Source organism: Engystomops pustulosus, chromosome 2 (assembly GCF_040894005.1).
Source record: "Engystomops pustulosus chromosome 2, aEngPut4.maternal, whole genome shotgun sequence".
Lineage (NCBI taxonomy): Eukaryota > Metazoa > Chordata > Amphibia > Anura > Leptodactylidae > Engystomops > Engystomops pustulosus.
In genome coordinates, this window is record NC_092412.1 from 61091121 (window position 1) to 61112450 (window position 21330).

General features: G+C 40.6%; 1 protein-coding gene across 3 annotated transcripts in view; it reads right to left on the reverse strand.

Moving 5' to 3' along the window:
* PIP4K2C (phosphatidylinositol-5-phosphate 4-kinase type 2 gamma) overlaps positions 1-21330 on the reverse strand; it is a 22818-nt gene continuing 1488 nt past the window's right edge. For all 3 annotated transcript variants that reach the window (XM_072134879.1, XM_072134881.1, XM_072134880.1), the window contains exons 2-10: positions 13673-13770; positions 9915-10011; positions 8363-8509; positions 6281-6427; positions 5761-5799; positions 4133-4246; positions 1459-1705; positions 1208-1311; positions 1-839 (exon numbers count right to left, since the gene is read on the reverse strand). In XM_072134879.1, the coding sequence (XP_071990980.1) occupies positions 759-839; positions 1208-1311; positions 1459-1705; positions 4133-4246; positions 5761-5799; positions 6281-6427; positions 8363-8509; positions 9915-10011; positions 13673-13770 (1074 nt within the window). In that variant the 3' untranslated portion in view covers positions 1-758. The remainder of the gene's footprint in view (positions 840-1207; positions 1312-1458; positions 1706-4132; positions 4247-5760; positions 5800-6280; positions 6428-8362; positions 8510-9914; positions 10012-13672; positions 13771-21330) is intronic.

Consider the following 21330-nt stretch of genomic DNA (forward strand, 5'->3'; position numbering starts at 1 on the left):
AACAAATAGAAGTTTTTATCCTGTAAAATACACCACAATAAGTCAGCTCCAAGTAATGAACCCAAAATATGCACACAAAAGATAAATTATGACATATGAATGTATACATCTATATATAAACAAATAGAATTTACTAAGAACCTGAAAAAGCTGATAGATATTTAGTTTTTTTGTACAACAAACCCCAATGTAAAGGCATTTAGAAAAACTGCAAATAACAGGGGCATATATAAAAGCTAAAGGATTATAAAACACACTTTTTGGCTCCTTCTCCCATCAATTTTGTTATGCCAAGAGTTCTCTTAGAAGAAAGGAGGGGAAGCGAGCAGGAACCTGAAACTAACCCAATAAAATCAGAACCAGAAGTCCACCTTGTATTATATGGCAGCTATGGAACTATTTCCATATATGGTCCCTCATATGGTTTTGTGGCCACCCCAAGGTAACTGGGTCTACTGCATCATATCTATAAAACCTGCACACAACGTTCAGAGAATTTCTTATGGCAGATTCTGGTGGTAACAATATGGGAAAGGCAAGTGTAGTGTTGGTACCCAGACATTTACAACTAACACTACTACTAGATTGAGATATTTTATGCCCAATAGACATATGCATCTTTCTCCAATTCCTGGGCCCAGAGTGGGCTGACATTTTGATTTCAAAAAAGGATTGTGCCATCAGCAATCGGAAGTTGTGTCAGAGGATTTCTTGGTCAGTCTTTATTTTCCTTGGATTTTTGAGTTAGGGGTGATGATTTAGGCAAAGATATTTGTTACAAACTCCAGGAATCGTTTTCCGTATTGATCTGGATGCACAGTAGAAATCTCAGCGCCGGCCTAAACACAAAAAAAGTAAAAGCATGCAGTATTACTGAGATAACAGCTGAGCCACAAACTAATATATAGCCAATGACTGATGTGGAAATGTAAAGCACTTATGCTGTACAGAACACAAGTTGTACTCGTTAGATCTTCCAAGGTCCTTATTCAAGCTTCAATAAATCTTATCAAGTTAAAAGTTTTCTCAAAAGGCTCCTAGATGAGAGCAGCCATATCTCCATAGTTCCTTGATATCATCTGAGGAATATAGTACACACAACCATGCACTCCCTTCTGATGTAGCATTGAAGTCCACAGCAGATCAGACAAAGCTTGGACTCCCAAAAACATTCAGGAACTACCCAAGGATTTAATAACATATTTACCCCATGCTTCACAGTTTTGGCTGCATGAGCGGCTTTCTTCTTTGCATCGTATTGTGTAAAAATGTCGATCAGTCCCATGAAATAGACTTCTTTCTGCGGAGCACCTGTAGGAAAACAAAGCAGATTCATATACAAAAAGAAAATCAAAAATTAAATGGAACCGGTTGAGGATAACTTATAGCTGCAATTCTACACCTCACAAATCTCCACGAATATTAACCCATTCATAAAAATAAATAATGGACCCTTACGCTCAGAACTTTTAATGGCATACACATCGATCATGGGGTCAAACTCTCCTGGGCCTAGAGGTTTATGAGAGTTCAGGTAGCCGGCTATTCCTTCAGGAGATGTACCATAGGAACCAACCACATGAACAGTTCCCTCATTTTCGGCCTCCTCCTCCTCAATCTCTTCTTCCTCCTCTTGCTCTGCTCGAACTACATCATTGATTCCCAGCAAGAGACTGTAATCCATAATTTTTAACTGCACCAGAAACTATAAAAGCAATAAAAAAAAATAAAAGAATCACAATAGTAATGATGTAATAGGTAAAGAATGGAAGTAAAGTGCTACTTGTTTTAAAGGTATTGTTTGTATTTGGAATCTATGGCATCCATTCTGCATGGCTCCCTGGAGCACGGCCACCATCCAATCCCATCCCATGCACGGATCAACTATAAGATAAACCAATAAAACTAAACTTTTTTTAATGGACTGTGAAAAAGGATGATACATGGACTAAACACGGCCAAACAGTGGAGACACTAAAGAAAAACTGTTCACACTAGAAGAACAAAAATAGTGAAGTACAATAGTGAAGTATTTAAGGAATAACGGAAAAAAATCCTTGAGGTCTCAGGCTACCTGAACATGAATATGCTTGATCTGTGGAACATGACCCATGTGCTGGTCAGATCCCACTGATCAAGCACAGTGCAATGGAGGGGAGTCCTTGATCATAGTGTTATATGATAACACCATGTCTGTCGGCTGATCAGCTGCTAAAACTAACACTGATTACAGCCTTAGGTCTCATGCACATGACTGAAGTCACCGTACGGTCTCTTCACTCCTCTCTCTCCACAGGTACCAGGTAGCCTTAAAACTGGCAAAAGATAGGACGTGACCTATATTTTGCGGTGAGGCTCCCTGGTCATGCCACGGTGCGGCGAGACACTAGATGTCACAGGGTGCCATAGGAAATTATGGTTGTGTGCAAGGGCCTCAAGCCTGCTGTTTGGCCGGCAGACAGAGTCCTTGCATCTAAATTTACTGCACTGTATGTGTTCCATAGGATTGAACCTGCACACAGGTCCGTTTCTCTCTACCATACACAGTCGTGTGCAGGGGGCCTGAATGCTACATTTTCCTATTGCAGATGATGATACAAGTTCAGCATGGATGATGTTGTTACTGTTGTAAAAATGGCCACCCATGAACATAGGTGCAGACAGCACCAAAACCTTTGAAATTTACATTCAGCAGGAGTTTTACTTTTTATGTACAAAGATTTGATTGTCAAGAGAAAAAAAAAAAAATCAGCCTTTCATGTGAGAATCACAGATATCTAAAACTGCAGCCCTGACACATGAATGTCACAAGACCAGTGGTTCCCGGCACTAGTGTTCTATATATTCCTACAGTGACAATATTTTCTTCTAAGTGTAAAACATTGTATGAAAGGAAATTTACAATTCGCCAGAGGACACAGAAATGGAACGATATGTATGAGAAATGTTTTCTTATACAAAACAAGCAAAAACAGATACAGAAAATGTCAAGCACGTTGCCCGCTGCAATAAGAGATGTAACCTTTTTCTCTTCATTTTATAAGTTATGTACTACCGTGTTGTACATGAAGAGTCAGAAGCAGCACTAAAAATAACTGCAGGTTATAGAGCTATAAAATATTATTAGATCATAATTATTTCATTAAAACTCTGTTCACACAGCCATTGGGTTTCCTTTCCATAAGCATTGGATTCTTATTCCTCCTCAAAGAAGAAAGAAGGGAAGATTTCCAAAGAAATTCTAAATTCAAGGGTAATTTGAGTCACAAAATGTTCTTGCATATTTTGCATTACATTTACATAATGCATGGGACACTTCTCACTTGGTACAAAAAGAGCTGTGGCTTTCTGAATGTATTTAACTACTAGCAGAGGTTTTACCTTGCGCCTCAGGCCAATCCCCATTTGCCATGCTTTCTGGTAACCATGGGAAACCGTATACAACAGCTGGAGATGACCGGAAGCTTGTTGGGAGGAGAAGTAGTAGAGGAGTGCTATAGTGATACAGGCATTGTTTGAATTGTTGTCAAAGGCTCCCTCCAGCTGTGCTACAACTTTGTCTGTAACCTCACAGTTATGCTTTAATAGTATTGATAACATCCTTGAAACAGATTCTCAAATTGAAATATGGGTGTTCAACACCTAGCACCCGCCAAAGTTCTCAGCTGCCGATTATGAAACAGCTTCATTCCTTCTCTAGTGGTCACTGAGGATTAGTTTCCATTTATTTCAATGGGAGAAGGCGGCTGCTTCATGTATTGGCTGCTGCAAACAGTGCAACAACCTCTGTAGCGTGAGCCTCTCCAATGAAGTTCACAACTACTGCGATGCCTTGAACCTTGCATTGCACAGTAGAATGAACTGTGGCTCTATATACTCCTTTATATGTCCAAGTGTACACTAACCTTCAGTATTATTATATCAGTCCCCATGAATTCTCCAGTGTCCTTTTTCTAGATTGCACTGCCAGAGCAATGGGCAAAACTGAAATGTGGCAATGGTGTTATACATGCAACTTGGTTGTAATCCTGCAATTTTTTGTTGTGCATCAACACGTGTGATAGTAGCTTAAAACAAGTGGAAAAAGAACGTTACAGAAAACATTGCACCGAGCATAAAACATTCATGTTACCTCAACATCCCGCTTCAGTTTCTCCATGAAGACTTTCTTTTGTTCCTCATCGACATATACTTTTTGGTTAATATTTAGAAAGTCCATGTCCTTTAAAGTTGGAAGTTCCTTTATCTTATGAGAAAATAAACAACAAATTGTATTTTAAAATGAATATTTATTAAACTTGGATGTTACCTTAAAGGGCCACAACCTCTAAACTTTACCAGGCTAAGTACAAAGCCCTAGTCCTGCTGCCGGCTGGTCCTGTGACTATCAGGCCAAGTACCATGTGGGTGACCCAAATAGAGCCCGGTAGTTACACTGGTAAAGTTAAAGGGGCATTCCCATTACAGCAAATTAAGGTTATTGTTTGTATTATAAAAAGTTAAACAATTTTGCTATATACTTTCTATATCAATTCCTAACGCTTTTCTAGATCTCTGGTTCTTTAGAAAGCTTCTATGTTTACTTCCAGCGGAGAGAAATATGACCATGGTCACACCGGTGCACGGCTCGTTATATCACACAGCTCTGATTACTCTGTATGATAGTAACGAGCCGTGCACCTGTGTGACCATGGTCAGATTTCTCTCCACTGGAAGTAAACATAGAAGCTTTCTATAGAAGGACATCAAGCAGAGATCTAGAAAAGCATTAGGAATTGATAGAGAAAGTATATTGGAAAATTGTATAACTTTTTATCATATAAACAATAACCTTAATTTTCTGTAATGGGAATACCCCTTTAAGCGATTGTGGCAAAACCCTTTAAACACACATGTATATAGGAACAGTAAGCTCATGGGGAGAGTACATTTGGTTTCAGTGGAAGATAACTTCCTATCAATCATGACAACTATAAAGTCAATACTTGTTTGATAAGTGATTAATTCATTGAATTTCACACAGATGTGCCCATCTTTGTCGTCCCTTTGAAGGCCTTAAAATGGTATTCCAGAAAAAGTCTCATTAAAGTTGGCACGATTGCTACAAAGTCTACTAACTATACAGCTAAATGTACAATCTTCATGTAAAAACTTAAAACCTTACTAAGTAGAACTAAGTAGGAACTATAAAACCTAACATTTTATCCAAACAGTAACAGTGTCACAACATTTCTGAAAGGAAAATGTGATTTCTGGAACTTGTGCCATTTATAGCAGCGCTGCCTCAACTTTCATAAACGCCGAGATCCAAATAAGGTATCCAAGTCATAAATTCTAAGCAGCGCACTAAAAATCCTACTGTGCCCATAACCAGGCAGGGGGGAGGAGAGAGAGGAAAAAAAAGAGTATAGGAAATGTCAGAATCCCAGACAACAAATGTCATCCTGGGTATCCAAAGACAGACAGGATTACAAGGCAACACTTCTATAAAAACATTACAGGCAGATAGCACAGGATCCACTAATGGCAAACAGGACACCGTGCCTACCCCTAAAAGATACTCAGCAATGAGAAACACAATAATGATTCTTATTCTACAAAAGGAAAAAAAAAATCAAACATGCAAATTATGGAAACAAAACGATTTGTTGTAGCAAAAAGTCTACTCAGACACATTTTAGCACATTTCTTAAAGCTTACAATTCAAACTACCATTTTGACGATGAAAAAAAAAGGGGCGAGGAAACTGAGGAAACATACCTTCTCTTTATCACTTGCCTCTCGAGACACTAAAGATCCCTGCAAGAGACATACAAAATATTAAAACAAGGAATGGAGCAATGTACATGTTTTGCACATTTTATTTTATGACCCACTCCCGCTTCTCTCGAACAGGTCTCTCGAAAAGGCAGTCCCAGGAAAGTGGGTATCTGATCAATGGGTCCCTTAGCAATTGTCAGAATGTGGGACCAAAAGCCAATAGGCCAATAAGCCACCAGGTGGAGGCTTTGCGAGTTGTTTGGTCATCGTTTTGCAGACAATTGACTTGTTCACAGATTGTTGCAAATATATTTTAGTCCATACTGCTCATTACCATTGCTAGCACGTGCCATACAAATTATATCCCCCCCCAATCATTTTGTAGAAATATCTTTTAGATAATATTACAAATGCATCCATCTTCTTTGAAGTGGATGATGACATGAAGTAAACAGCCTGCGGCTGTAGGGCTGTGCACCGTAAATACATGGATGCGAAAAGCCATAATTCACAAACTCACCTTTAGATCATACTTCCTGTGAACTGTAAGGCGATGGCTGAACATATTTCTCATTACCAGCATGTAAAAGTCTTCATTGTCTACACTCAAGCGATACATCCCCAAAAACTGAGGCAGAAGTGTGCTACCGTGACATTTCACTATATGCTAGAAGACAAAGACACACAGAAAAAAAAAAAATTAAGCTGAACTTGTGTGCGAGATATAAAGCAGTAGTGTAGGAAGTTATTTTTATATCTATCTGGAGTAATAGTTACAATCACGTACATACAGCAATGATATGATGATATGTATCTATTTATTAGCAGCAGGGACAACCTCTCTACAAACCCTCATGGTGCCTAAAAGAGGGTGTCTGGAGACTGAAAAACATAGCTCCTTTCCTCCAAAAACAGCTTCTCTCCTAACCATGGATAGTGAGTGATATTGCAACTCCAGTTACATTCATTTCTATTTTAGCGAAGTTGCAATACCATCATAAACCATGGTCATGTGTAGCACTGTGTTTTGGAGGAAAGCAGCCACAATTAACAACTTTCAGACAACCCCTTTAAATAGCCTTTTATGTGAAAGTAATAAAACGAAATAAAACCAAGATATCCCATTTATTTTATGCAACAAGGATAGCTGCCTTCTATGTGCTTTTGGGTATAAAGTTTCTCATAAAGACACTTATTCTTTGGATACACACACCGGTAAATATCAGACATATGGAAGTACCATATTTTCAGACTATAAAATGCACCACAGATTTAGTCATCCAAACAAGAGGAAAAATACATTTGACACCTAAAAATTCCCCGTTGGTCACACACAACTACAGCACACAAACACTGCTAACTACATCCATTCACTCTCACACTCAGGTTTGCTACATCCATTCACACACACACACACACACAGGTCCTTCTTCATACCCAGTCCCCAAGCAGCAACCATTTCTCAAGCCTTTTCATGTTGCAGTAAGAGGTCAAGATGGAGCCTGGGGATGGGCCTAAAAGACCTTGCAGTGATGCAGGAAGCATGTTATCAGTCACATACTTCTGCCATCACTCTGCGTCCTGCAGTACTGTAGAGACTTATGCCAAAATGGCAGAGAGAGAAGTGCAATTAAGAGAATCTAATCCATCAGAGACCGGCTGAAATGCTTTGTCAGCTCTTAAAGAGGACCTGTCACCTAAAATTTCGGCACTAGGTAAGATACTAAAGTAAGCAGCTCCTAGTGCTTGAACAAACGGCACAGTGTTCGAAGGATGGCGTTACCAGAAACCCCTAACACTGCGGCGGGGTACAATGTAAGCATCGGATCGCTCGCAAAGCGCTCCGATGTATTCATGAGGGGGCACGGTTGGGTCATGGCCTATGGAGCGAGCGGAGCGGTCCGGGGTAGAGGCAGCACCTCGGACCGCCCCCTCATGAATACATCGCTGCAGTGTTAGATATCGTTATCGGAGGTTTCCGGTAACGCTATCCTAACATTGCAGCGTTTGTTTAAGCACTAGGAGCTGCTTACTTTAGTAAGCAAACTTCTAGTGCTGAAATTTTGGGTGACAGGTCCTCTTCAACCCAAACCCCCGGGAGAGAGGTCAGAAGGGTCCAGCAATGCTAGATCCTTCTAATTTTAATTTTAAATGTTTTTCTTGCTAAAAGTGCTTCTTATAGCAGACATTTGGGCATATACAGGCGGTCCCCTACTTAAGGACACCCGACTTACAGACAACCCATAGTTACAGACAGACCCCTCTGACCTCTGGTGAAGCTTTCAGAATGCTTTACTATAGTCCCAGACTACAATGATCAGCTGTAAGGTGTCTGTAATGAAGCTTTATAGATAATCCTTGGTCCCATTACAGCAAAAAATGTTTAAACTCCAATTGTCACTGGGGCCAAAATTTTTTTTGTCTGGAGCTACAATTATAAAATATACAGGTTCGATTTACATACAAATTCAACTTAAGAACAAACCTCCAGACCCTATCTTGTATGTAACCCGGGGACTGCCTGTAGTGTATTTACAGTTGTATGCAGAAAGCTCTGCCCAGTGTCTGCACTGGAGAGGTGCAGGTTTTCGGTGTCACTTACTTGGTGGTAGTCTGATAGGATACTGTGCATGTTTGCCACGTCTTCACTGGAGATCTCCTTTACTGCCAGAGTCTTGTCATAAGACAAAAGAAACCTTCCATCATGAGCTTCATTTTCAGTGTACGGGGAACTACGTGTTAGAGAGACCTAAAAGAAGCATTAGAGATCAGATGTAGGGGACCTAAAATCATTGACAGAAGGGAGGAGAAACCTCCGGAGCATAGAATAGACAATCTCATCCATATATAGAAATAGATCAGTTTTGCATCTATTATAGTAGCTCTGGAATCATCCGAGATTTTCACAAATCTCAGAATTACCAGTTTTTTTCTTTTTGAATTTGTTTACCACAATGTAAAAAAAATAAAGGCGGCGGACCGTTATACCCCGGCATAATGCATTCCACTTACCAATATGACAGAATAACCATAAAGTGGATTAGTTTTGTGCTGGGACATGCCTTAAAACATTTTCCTGCTGCCACATCTACACTGCAGCTGCTAGAAATGCAAAGACATTTCATTATTCAACGATAAGCTGATTTGCTTTAATAAGAGGATTTTATGGATTCTTTTCCAAAAAGTAAGACAGGCTCATGAATATAAACTACTTGGCGGGCAACTTCAGTAGGGTTTAAAACGCAATAAGAGCATAAACCCCATTAAAAGACTTCAGAGATTACAAGTCATGAACTCAGCAGTCCCAACAAAGCACCACAAACTCTTAGGAAACTCTAGTTATGGCCAACGCTTTACTTACAGTTCAATTGCATTGAAGTCAACAAATCCCTTCCACTGGCTGCATATACATATGGCATCATATCAATTTCAGAGATTATTACACACAGAAAAATCTGCATTTGAACCACAGCAGAAATTTCCTGTGGGAGAAATTCTACAGGATTTTTGGCCCATGAAGAGCTTAGCCAGATTCTTGTAACATCCTGTTAGTCACTGACTTTATTGGGGACCATTTTTGCATGCGCTGTAAGGATAAGTTCACACCTGCGTTCAGCAGGTTCAAATACACCTTCTATTATTAAATCCAGGAAAAGATATTGCAGCAGTCAACTTTACTGTGTAAAGTAGGTTTTGCCTACTCTCATTGTGCACATGTTGATTGATCCATCAATAAAAGAGTTTTAAAAAAAAAAAAATATTTAAATAACGAATGGACCATGGAAGGTCCATTAAAGTCTGGGAAAGCCCAGACGAAGGTGTGAACAGGACCTAACACACAGGAGGGTTCCTAAGAAGGATGGAAGGGTTGAGCCGTCTCCAACGCCTATTAATATTGCTGTGATCCTGTTTTATCTTCCTTGTTTTATGTAGAGTTGTTATACGTTATCCCAATTCTGCTTACCAAATAGTTTAATATAGGTCTCACCTATAATACGGATGTGGTAATAGCTGGAAACCCAACATTATACATCACCTTATTAGAAAGAATACTAAGAATATATATTTTGTTGTAATTCATGCTGTGTTCTGCAACAAAACTAGAACAGATTCCTGGTATATCAAGTCCCAAGCGGCAATACTTTTCAGCTTACCTGATAATCAATGTCATCTATTCCAAAACGCTCCCGAAGATTTCGGAAAACTTGAGGACAGTAGTCTTTAAATTTGAAGTGACTAGGTAAATTCTCTCTAAAATACAAAAAGTCAACACAAAAAAAGGAAATTGTAAAAAGCTACTTAAAGAGAAGCCGTCAGGCAAATTAACCCCCAAAGCTAAATATAGCTTTATAAACTGCCATTAGAAAGCATTGTCTCTATCCGGTCATTGTCCCTCTACATGGCTTTATATTTAAAGGGAACCTGTCACCGCTGTTTGAAAAAATTAAGTTGCGGGCAGGTTCCCGTAGAGCCCTTATAGCATAAGGGCAAGCTTTCTTCAGGTAATAAAATCGCTGCTCCAAAAAGGGAAAAATGAAAATTTACTCTCTGCCTGGTAACCAGGCAAAGAGTCTAGTGAGTCGAGGTGGGGAGATACATACATGCGAGTCCGACGGCTTGCTCACAGCTCCTTGCCCTGCGTCATGCGGCTGTTGGCTGAATTATAACACATATGCCTACGGTGCAAGCGCGGAGGCAGGATGCTAAGCAGTAAAGCTGCGCATGCGCCGTAAGCATGATGGCTCTATGGGAACCTGCCAGCAAATTAATTTTTTCAAACAGCAGTGACAGGTTCCCTTTAAGCAATCAGGTCCTAAAGTTGTATGCAAATGACCTGATAAATGTCCAATGAATCATTATCATATTCAAGCTGTCCAGATTATTCATGAGTGGGAGGCACAGCCACACCCCCAGTGCTTGACTGACAGTCTGTATGTGACACTCCTGGTGCTTACTTTTGAATTACTTCAATTCGCAGATTAATCAAGTTTGTCTGTTTTAGTCCGCACACTGGAAGCAATGACTAGACGAAGTCTAAATGTGTAGGGAAACGCCAAATTGTCATATATATACACACACACACACACATTTTTTCAGTAGGGAAGTGCACCACATAGAGCTAAAAGTATACACCATTACATTCCGGTTTTGGTTATTTTTCATATATTAATATTTCACATATTGCAGAATTGGTGATTCATCTAAAATGCAAATATTCACCAGAACAGAAGTGTAACGCTTGGCTACAGGTCCCCAAGATTTGTGGCTGCCAGTCAAAAAGATTTGGGTCTGGAAGTAAGAGTTCGCCAATTAAGACTGCCTTAGAGGGGTGTGGAGACTTATAGCCATTGGTTTTTTTTTTTATTTATGTCACATGTATATGTAACAAAGGATTACTCAGCAGACTAAAAGTTCTACATATAACTGGAGTCATGTGAATACATCACAGTAACATCAGGCAGAGATGATTTCCAAGACTGATCAGAACTCATATGGAAGGCAGAGAAACCCATGAGAAAGCATTGTTATGCAAAGAAAAAATTAAAGAATATACAGTACACAATCCATTATTTATACTGCAAAGTCAAACCAGACCTGTGAAGGGCACTTTAAAGTTGGGTTTTAATGTGTATACAGATTAGTTTTTCAGTGCAGCAAAGGAAAGGTCATGTCTTCTGGTGCACAAGTTTTCTTCTTTTTATGCTGCCCAGCATGAGGATACACCATTCCTCAGCACAATGAATGACAATCCCTTGCAGAAAAATGGTGCAGAAAAGAGAAAACCTGCGCACTAACCTGGTGCAGAGAGAAAGTCATTTGCATAAAGATAAAATGATAGATTGCTTGGAAACGGACGTGTCTGGTAAAACACCCCAACAATGCTAGTTTTATTTGAGGGCGAGTTGGGTGGTGTAGACTCCCTTTAACAGACACCAGTCAGCTAACTAAAACAAACTAACTGCACTTACTAATGAAATAATTTACCTAACCTCTTCCAGTTGTGGCACTTGAAAATCCTAGCTTAAATCGGAACATACCAAAAAACTGTGGCATGTAGCAGACTGATTGACGGACGAATCTTCCAGCGGTCCGGCGTATTCACTCCAGTCTCACACCAGATGCCGGCTGTGACTGCCAGGCCTGATGCCGAATTCACTGCCCCCTCATGAATACACCAGGCCGCTGGAAGAGAAGGTCCATCGATGTGACCACTACGCGCCACAGCTTTTTGGTATGTCGCGATAAAGCTAGGATTCTCACAGTGCCATAACTGGGATAGGGCTAGGGAGATTCCTTCATTAGTAAGTGCCGCTCGTTCGTTTTATTTAGCTGACAGGTGTCCTTTACATGGGTTAGTTGTGGGTGTGTGGCTACTCCTAGTATTGCTACTGCTGGATTCAGACACTCATTGTATGGATGCTTTCATCACATAGGTGGAAAGTAAAACTTCAGCATATAAAGTAAATAGGTTAATGTAGGACAAAGCTAAATCTGTACAATGGTACAAGTTATCCAATGCCCCAAATAAAAACATTCATTTTGCACATACATGCACATACTGTATGTGTATTTCTAAATGGAAAACAACTGGGTATTACAGGAAAGGGAATTGAAGGATGAGAACGCCATCAGAGAAATCTCATGACAGACTGGCACAGGCCCTTGTCAGGGTATGACTGGCACGTCAGATAGCAAACCTTGCATCTGGATTCCAAACATTTTTGGAAGAGACAACTTGGCAGAGAACAGGACATTCTGTATCTGTACTCTCCACTGATAACTATAAGCAGACCCGCTCTCTATATATGCTCTGCACTGAAATCTGTTTTGTAAAACTGCTGGGCAAATGCTTGACAAATAAGAACAGAACAGGCCAGTGAGCAGCAGTCGGTCATTATAACAATGAAGTTGTCGTGTATCGAGTTTTCTTCTCACTCGGGACTCCTGACGGATTTAAAATGATTAATGGAATTTCCAACCCCAACAAAGTTCTACTCAGTAAATCCAGCAGACACATGCGGCCAATGTTGTCAAAATAAATTCACTATTTTGTAACTTCCCCAAGTTTGTATTCACATGCTGCACTTTAATTGTGTTTAATTGCAATTCAAAGGCTGCAGGGAGGGGCTTGGCCCAATTGCCGACGTGGGTACACCAAAGTCCGGAACAAGCACCACATGTTTTATGTTGTTTAGATGCAAGTTACATTTGTGACCCAAAAACACAGGTCCTTACCAAGCTGTAGTTAGTTAGACAAATGGTTTCATACACTTATAAGGTATCAGCGACTATTAGACTACATTTACACAAACATATGCCCGCACTGCTATGGCCAGGCGCGCATACGTCTGGCACCATGGAGAGAAGCAGGGTTGACCCCTCCCCTCTCCATAGTGATCCATGGTGCCATAACACGGACATGTCCCATCTTTTCCCCATGTACGGAGGGGTGCGGTGCCGCACGTGAGCAGCAACGCTCCGTGCGGCCATTGCCGTCTATGAGGGACGTATGTCCGGCCACAAGCTTGCAGCCGTACATTCCTCCCCCATGCTGTCATGTGAATGTAGCCTTAAGGAGTCTCCAGATTTGATGTTTGGTCATACAATTGTTTGAGTATGTCTTTGGATCACTAGATCAGTGGTGTTTTTTGTGTAATTGCAATACCATCTTATACAGATGAAAAAAGTTTGTAATACTACTCTTGAAAAGTAGTTTTTCCCTCTAGATATTTAGTAGAGGGTTAACAGGTCCTATGCAGGTATCATATCCCACAGTGCAAGCTCTATACAAGCTGCACTAAAAGGTAATAAATCTGACTTCATTGCTGGCCCAGGTTTGCCTAGAGCAAAGATGAAAAGCAAATATGATTTGTGTAACCACATGACAATTGTTCTGTTTTCATCAACCAACCTGTTAAAGAGGTGATTTGTGACCTTAATTTTTGAGTTTGCCTTAAAATCATCTGGTAAAAGCATCACTGGGACAGGAACTTGATTCAGCTCATTGACCTGGAAGACAAAAACATGTATCAGCAAGGGTCTTCTGCAGTCTTCCCCCTACAAGAAACTCTAATTCTATACCCCAGCCTGAGGATATGTAGATCTCTGATCAATAGGATCCCCTGCAAGTACCCCATGTGAATGAAACATACACTCACCGGCCACTTTATTAGGTACATCTGCCAACTGCTCGTTAACACTTAATTTCTAATCAGCCAATCACATGGCGGCAACTCAGTGCATTTAGGCATGTAGACATGGTCAAGACAATCTCCTGCAGTTCAAACCGAGCATCAGTATGGGGAAGAAAGGTGATTTGAGTGCCTTTGAACGTGGCATGGTTGTTGGTGCCAGAAGGGCTGGTCTGAGTATTTCAGAAACTGCTGATCTACTGGGATTTTCATGCACAACCATCTCTAGGGTTTACAGAGAATGGTCCGAAAAAGAAAAAACATCCAGTGAGCGGCAGTTCTGTGGGCGGAAATGCCTTTATGATGCCAGAGGTCAGAGGAGAATGGGCAGACTGGTTCGAGCTGATAGAAAGGCAACAGTGACTCAAATCGCCACCCGTTACAACCAAGGTAGGCAGAAGAGCATCTCTGAACGCACAGTACGTCGAACTTTGAGGCAGATGGGCTACAGCAGCAGAAGACCACACCGGGTGCCACTCCTTTCAGCTAAGAACAGGAAACTGAGGCTACAATTTGCACAAGTTCATCGAAATTGGACAGTAGAAGATTGGAAAAACGTTGCCTGGTTTGATGAGTCTCGATTTCTGCTGCGACATTCGGACGGTAGGGTCAGAATTTGGCGTCAACAACATGAAAGCATGGATCCATCCTGCCTTGTATCAATGGTTCAGGCTGGTGGTGGTGGTGTCATGGTGTGGGGAATAATTTCTTGGCACTCTTTGGGCCCCTTGGTACCAATTGAGCATCGTTGCAACACCACAGCCTACCTGAGTATTGTTGCTGACCATGTCCATCCCTTTATGACCACAATGTACCCAACATCTGATGGCTACTTTCAGCAGGATAATGCGCCATGTCATAAAGCTGGAATCATCTCAGACTGGTTTCTTGAACATAACAATGAGTTCACTGTACTCAAATGGCCTCCACAGTCACCAGATCTCAATCCAATAGAGCATATTTGGGATGTGGTGGAACGGGAGATTCGCATCATGGATGTGCAGCCGACAAATCTGCGGCAACTGTGTGATGCCATCATGTCAATATGGACCAAAATCTCTGAGGAATGCTTCCAGCACCTTGTTGAATCTATGCCACGAAGAATTGAGGCAGTTCTGAAGGCAAAAGGGGGTCCAACCCGTTACTAGAATGGTGTACCTAATAAAGTGGCCGGTGAGTGTACGTAGAACCTGGGAACACCGGGACTCGCGGATATAGGGAGAAGTGATAAACGGTAGGCAAAATAAAGTGTGCGGGAGTTAATTTGATTAGATTTTGTAGCAAAACACATACACATTTGCAAAAAGAACTAATGTTCTCCGTAACTCAAACCATACAGCATTTTGTGTTCATAAAAGTGTTATCTACACAACCAGTGCCACATTACTCTGCAGTTTTGAAGCTTGCAAGTGAAAGGACATTGTGTTGTTGTACCCAAAAGTGTTTGTACCAAGATTTGGCATGTTTGTGAATCCCAAGGAGGGTTGTGGTAAAACAGAGGAGCATTCAAGTTGATACTCCACTCATATCTGCTAGCAGGATGATACAGTAACATCACAGCTAGTCAGCATAGTATCTCTCTATGTAATAAATCTTCTTATATTAGTTTTCCATGGCCTCCTTTCTTCTAAACTCAATTAATTAGCTTGTAGGGCTCTAGGGTGTTAAAAGTTTTTAAAAGTTGATTTTAGAAGGAAGGAGGCCACAGATAACAAATATAAAGATATTACCATAGTCACGGTGCCTGGATCCATGAGTAAGTGTCTCTGGTATATCATGATGGATTTTTATGGTCGATTTTCTTTAAACAGGTTTAAGGGGTTTGAAAAAAAAAAAAAAAAAAAAAAAAAAAACACACCTTATCCACAAAAATAGATAAACTGACCCCAAGGCATCCAGATAACAGTGGTCCTGTCCTTACTAAGGGATGGAGTGGCTTGCAATGCTCCATTCATTAGTAATTGTCAGAAATAGAGTGAATAGGAGCACTGGAGATTGCCAAGTGTTGTGGTCCAGCACTCATACATACACATGCTGGACTTGCTGCTCCACCCAGCAGTCTGAATGAGATTTTTTTTTGTTCTCGTTATGGATAAAAGAAGGGGGTTCAGCATTTGAGCCCTCACACATGAGCTTGTTATTCCCCATCTTGTACATAGGAGACAACATGGAAACTTTGTACAACCCCTTTAATCAGTTTTTTGGCATTAGTTGACCAAAATAGTTTATGGGCACTAACCTTTAGTTTTGGTATTCCTGTTCAGACTATGTGGATTTTAACCCCAACATAAAAGGAAAAGGGACAATCAAATTCTTACCCTAAGGACAGGCCATGAATATATTAATCCTGGAGAACTCCTTTAACCCCCTTAAGGACCAGGCCCTTTTTCGTTTTTATTTTTCACTCCCCACATTCAAAAATCTATAACTTTTTTATTTTTCTATGTAAAGAGCTGTGTGGTGGCTTGTTTTCTGCGTAACAAATTGCACTCCATGCCGTGTACTGGGAATCGGGAATAAAAAATTCTGAATGCAGCGAAAATGATAAAAAAAGATATTTGCGCCATTTCTGGTGGGCTTGGATTTTACGTCTTTCACTGAGCACCCCAAATGACATGTCTACTTCATTCATTGGGTCATTACGATCACAGTGATACCAAATCTGTATAGGTTTTATGATGACATTTTCAATGTTTCTATATTTAGGACTGTACAACCTTTTGATCACTTTTAATAGAATTTTTTATATTTTTCAAAATGGCAAAAAAATGCCATTTGCAACTTTTGGCACTACTTTCCATTACGGGGTTAAACGCAGTGAAAAAACTATTCTATTTTGATAGATCAGGCATTTTAGGACGCAGCGATGCCTAATGTGTTTATGATTTTTACTGTTTATTTATATTTATATGACTTCTAGGGAAAGGGGGGCGATTAGAATTTAGTTTTTTTTAATATTTTTTTTTTTTTATTTTTTTTACCATTTTTCAGACTCCCTAGGGTACTTTAATTCTAGATTGTCTAATTGATCCTTTCATATACTGCCATATTACAGTATGACAGTTTATGGGGATTTTGCACACCATCTATTAGAACGTGCAAATCGCACATTGTAATAGATAGCCTAAAACATGATAGCCTCGGGTCTTTGTGTGACCAGAGGCTGTAATGGCATTGAATCGCTGCTCCCCGATGACGTCACGGGGAGCGATGATTGGAGCCAACATGGCGGCACCCACGTGTCGCCGGCCCCTTAATGCCGCTGGCAATCAAAGGGTCGACACCTGCGATCGGTGCTAGCCCATGAGGCTTCTTCATACTCCCCCATGCGCAGCATTACGTACAGGTAAGTCTTATTCCGCTATGGGGTTAAATAACTGGATACCCATGTAATATATGGATGGAAACCTATGATCATATTAACTCACTCTAGTAGAGCAGAGAGTCACAGTCTGTCCGGACAAAAGTGGATCTCTTAAAATTGTGTAATTGAATTTTGCAAAACATCTTAGAATTTCTTTGCCAACATCCAAGCCTGTAAAAGGGACATTAATAAAAATTTGGGTGGACAAAGTGTCATGTTATTGAGCCAAATAAATCCAGGACCAGGCAGGAAGTTACTCGGAGCTTGGAAAGATAAGAAGTGCCAAGCGAAACAACTCCCCAAAGTTACACATTCCCTGTTCTTTATTGGTACATTGGAGGAATTATTCCTGGGAAGTGTCCAGGACTGCGCTGAGGTTTCCAACTTGTGACAAGGTTTGCTTCATGCAACCATTTAGAGTAACAAGCTAAATTTAGAAAAATTCTACACAAACCTACATACAAGTCACAGTCGTACGACTTGTGTTTACATGGTCTTCCCTAAGAAGGTGCGTCGTGCCCTTCCTGGAGTCATCTGCTGCATCTGTAGGTATATGCATACAGCACACATCTTGTCAAATGCAACAATCTTCCATATGTTTAGGTTGAGGACAAACATTTGGCACCAACAGAGTTATTTGCAGGATTGTAACAAAACACTGAGACCTAGTTAAACAGACCTGAATACTGAGCAGCTGGCATGGGCACCGGGTACCAGACAGAAGAACTTCCTATAGCAATTACCATAAAGAGCCCTTTATAGTCTACAATAAATAATTCACTGCCCGCGCCTCACCAAACACGCGATTACCCGGAAGCAACCTGGCCACCAGGGGTGACACTTTCATACGAAAAGTTAGCATTTCTGCTGTGTTGTGCTGGTATACTAACATTTGTAGGCTGCTCCAAAGAGTAGGGTAAACTACACTGACACAGTATAAAAGACCTCACTAATCCTCACTACAACCACTGCAGGAATTAAGCAGCGGGAGGACGTTACAGTATGTTACCAGAAGTCGTCTATATCACTCAGATGGAGGGGTTTTCCAGGTTCTCATCCACTAGAATCAGTAAACTGTGGAGCTTGTATAATAATTATTGACCTGCAGACAAACACCTACAAGTGTTTGGGTTTAAAGGGGTATTCCGGGATTATAAAGGTCATATAATGGTATACATAAGTGAATAACAACAAAACTCAAGGTCACAACACGGAGCTTAAATAGTTGAATTTTATGATTCACAAAATGTTATGGGCTTTCTAAAGATGCTATCACCAAGATGGCCACCACTGGAAACTACAAGTCCCATGATCCTTTAGTTCTCAGTAACTCCTCCTCTCGCTTATGCTCTGCTCCCAGTGATGCTGTAATAGAATGTCCACCTCGGTTACCATAGTAATGATGGGTAACTGCCATCACCTCACTGAGATGGGTCTCACCAAGACACCAGCCATACTGGATGCACTGCAACCAACAGACTACATGATGATCACATGACCTGCCCAGGCCGGTGCAGGACATGTGATGGGGACATGTGACCAGTGGCCACCTTCTGTCCTGTGTCTGCTCCACGTGGAGGAAAATCAATGGACGGATTAAAAGGCCAGTAACATACAACATCATTTTTCTGCTTAGCAGAGCAATATTTTAAACAACTAATTACAAATGGCAGCCAAATTTTTACAGAACTGTACGAAGGCTTGTTTTCCAAAGGACAAATTGTACTTTCTACCGCTGCCATTTAATATTCCATGCACGGTTCTAGGATGTGGAAAATATTCAAAATGTGGAGAAAGTGACAGAAAAAAGTGCCATTTTCTTACTGGCCTTTTTTAATGTGTGGTGTCCAAATGAAACAGCCCTCTAACGCCTCCCCAAGTACAATCATGGAGATACCAAATAGGCATTAATTCATAATGAAAACTATTAAAAAACTAAAACATTTTAAAGAAAAACATTTCTCTATTGCCATATTATGACACCTGTAACAGATGTGAAAGGGGTCATTTTTTGTGGGATGAATTGATGTTTTCATGGCCACCATTTAGCGATTTGCATGACTTTTTCGATTTTTTTAATGGGTGGTGAAATAGCGGCAATAAATTTATATTATGCATTTAACTTAATGGATACCCAACATTTTTATTATAATAAGGATACATTTATTTGTATTTGCACTCTGGAGAAAGGAAGGATAGCCATACCCTCATAAGGTCATGGGAGCGACTACAATCGCATACACTATGGCAGTGGCAATCAAAAGGTTAACACCCGATCGTGGATGTTAGTGGAGGGGTATTGGAGGCCTCTCCATACCTTCTTCATGACACTGTGCAGCACTATTACAGCGTCATTTATAAGACAGTGTCATGAAGAAGGTATGGAGAGGCCTCCAATACCCCTCCACTAACATCCAGAGGCCTCTTTTCAGCTCATTTGCATGTCTTTTTTAGGTAAGGGGGAGACTATTAATATAAAAGAGGGAATGCTAGAGAGAATATTCCTTAAAGGGGTATTCTCATTTCGGTAAATTAGCGTTCCTGTTTGCATGATGAAAGATAATACATTTTTCCAATGTACGTTCTTTATCAATTCCTCAGTTTTTCAGATCTCTGCTTGTTGTCATTCTATAGTAAACTGCTATGCTTACTTCCAGTGGACAGAAATGTGACCGTGGTCACACGTGCATGACTCGTTAGTATCATAGAGTAATCAGGGCTGTGGGCTGCAACGAGCGGTGCACCTGTGTGACCATGGTCACATTTATGTCCACTGGAAGTGAACATAGAAGCTTTCTATAGAAGGAGAGCAAGCAGAGATCTAGAAAAAAGGGAATTTATATAGAAAGTGTTTTGGAAAATTGTATAACTTTTACTTATACAAACGACATTTATTTGCTGAAATAGGAAGACCCCTTTAAGAACAAGAGGTTATCCCAACTCTGGTTAAAAATTCATGTCTTCATGCAAAAGTATTTAAACTTTTTCCATAAAAAGGGAAAAACCATTGACGTGTTTCCGGCAAACATGTAGCATCCATTATACAGAGTCAATCATCATTGGAAGACTCTTAGTAAACAGTAAAAGCTCTAAAGCTTCCAACTCCCAGCAACAATTCCTGGGTATTCCTGCATTATATCAATGGGGTATCAAGCATCATATAATATGTACAACACATTGCTCCAGGGATCTGACCCTGGAACAATCATAGTCTCCATGAAATCCTATTAGGCCTACGACAAGAGCAGGGTATAGAGAAGGAATAGCGCGGAGCACTAAGCGTTCAAGCAAAACCAAGAGAAGGAGGGGACTGGAATAGGCTCCACTAAAGATCAAATGTGTTCATGGGGCACCACTAGCATCTAGAACCACAAATACATCACAGTGTTGTGACTTCTGTAATAAATGAGACCCATGATGTGGATGTTATTTCTTTGGTGCCTCTTGCACACAGCAGCACCACTGCAGCTCACACTTCAAGAATGAATGAATGAAAATGTAAGATACAAAATCTACAACAATAAGAGGATCTATGTCCGGAGCAGATCTGCATCACTGGCTCGCAGCTATGCATCCCTCTCCTCTGATCCTGCAGTTTTGTGAAGCAGGGGAAAAAAAAAGTGATTATTTCTGGTGGGTGAACGTTCACTATGACACCACTACTGAAAATATACAAATGATTGACCCAGAAACCAGCATTTAACCTTGACTAAACGAAGGCCTACAAAACTGAGAGAACCGGCATAAAGAATACCAAGCAAACGGCACCACAGTTGGCAGGTACCTAAGGGCCTACAAAGGGTAAGATCGAAAATCCAGGGGCATTCAACATGTAATACTCTGCACTAAAAGCCTAGAATTGCCACAACAAGGTTTATTATACGTCAGTGCAAAACTGTGTGTAGCCGAGGCTTCTGACCTTGCAGAAAAGCGGAATCCTCTTAATACTTATCCAATTAGTATCCGGAAGATATGATGCCGTGCCAAACTATGCCCCATCAGACAGCCCTCAGA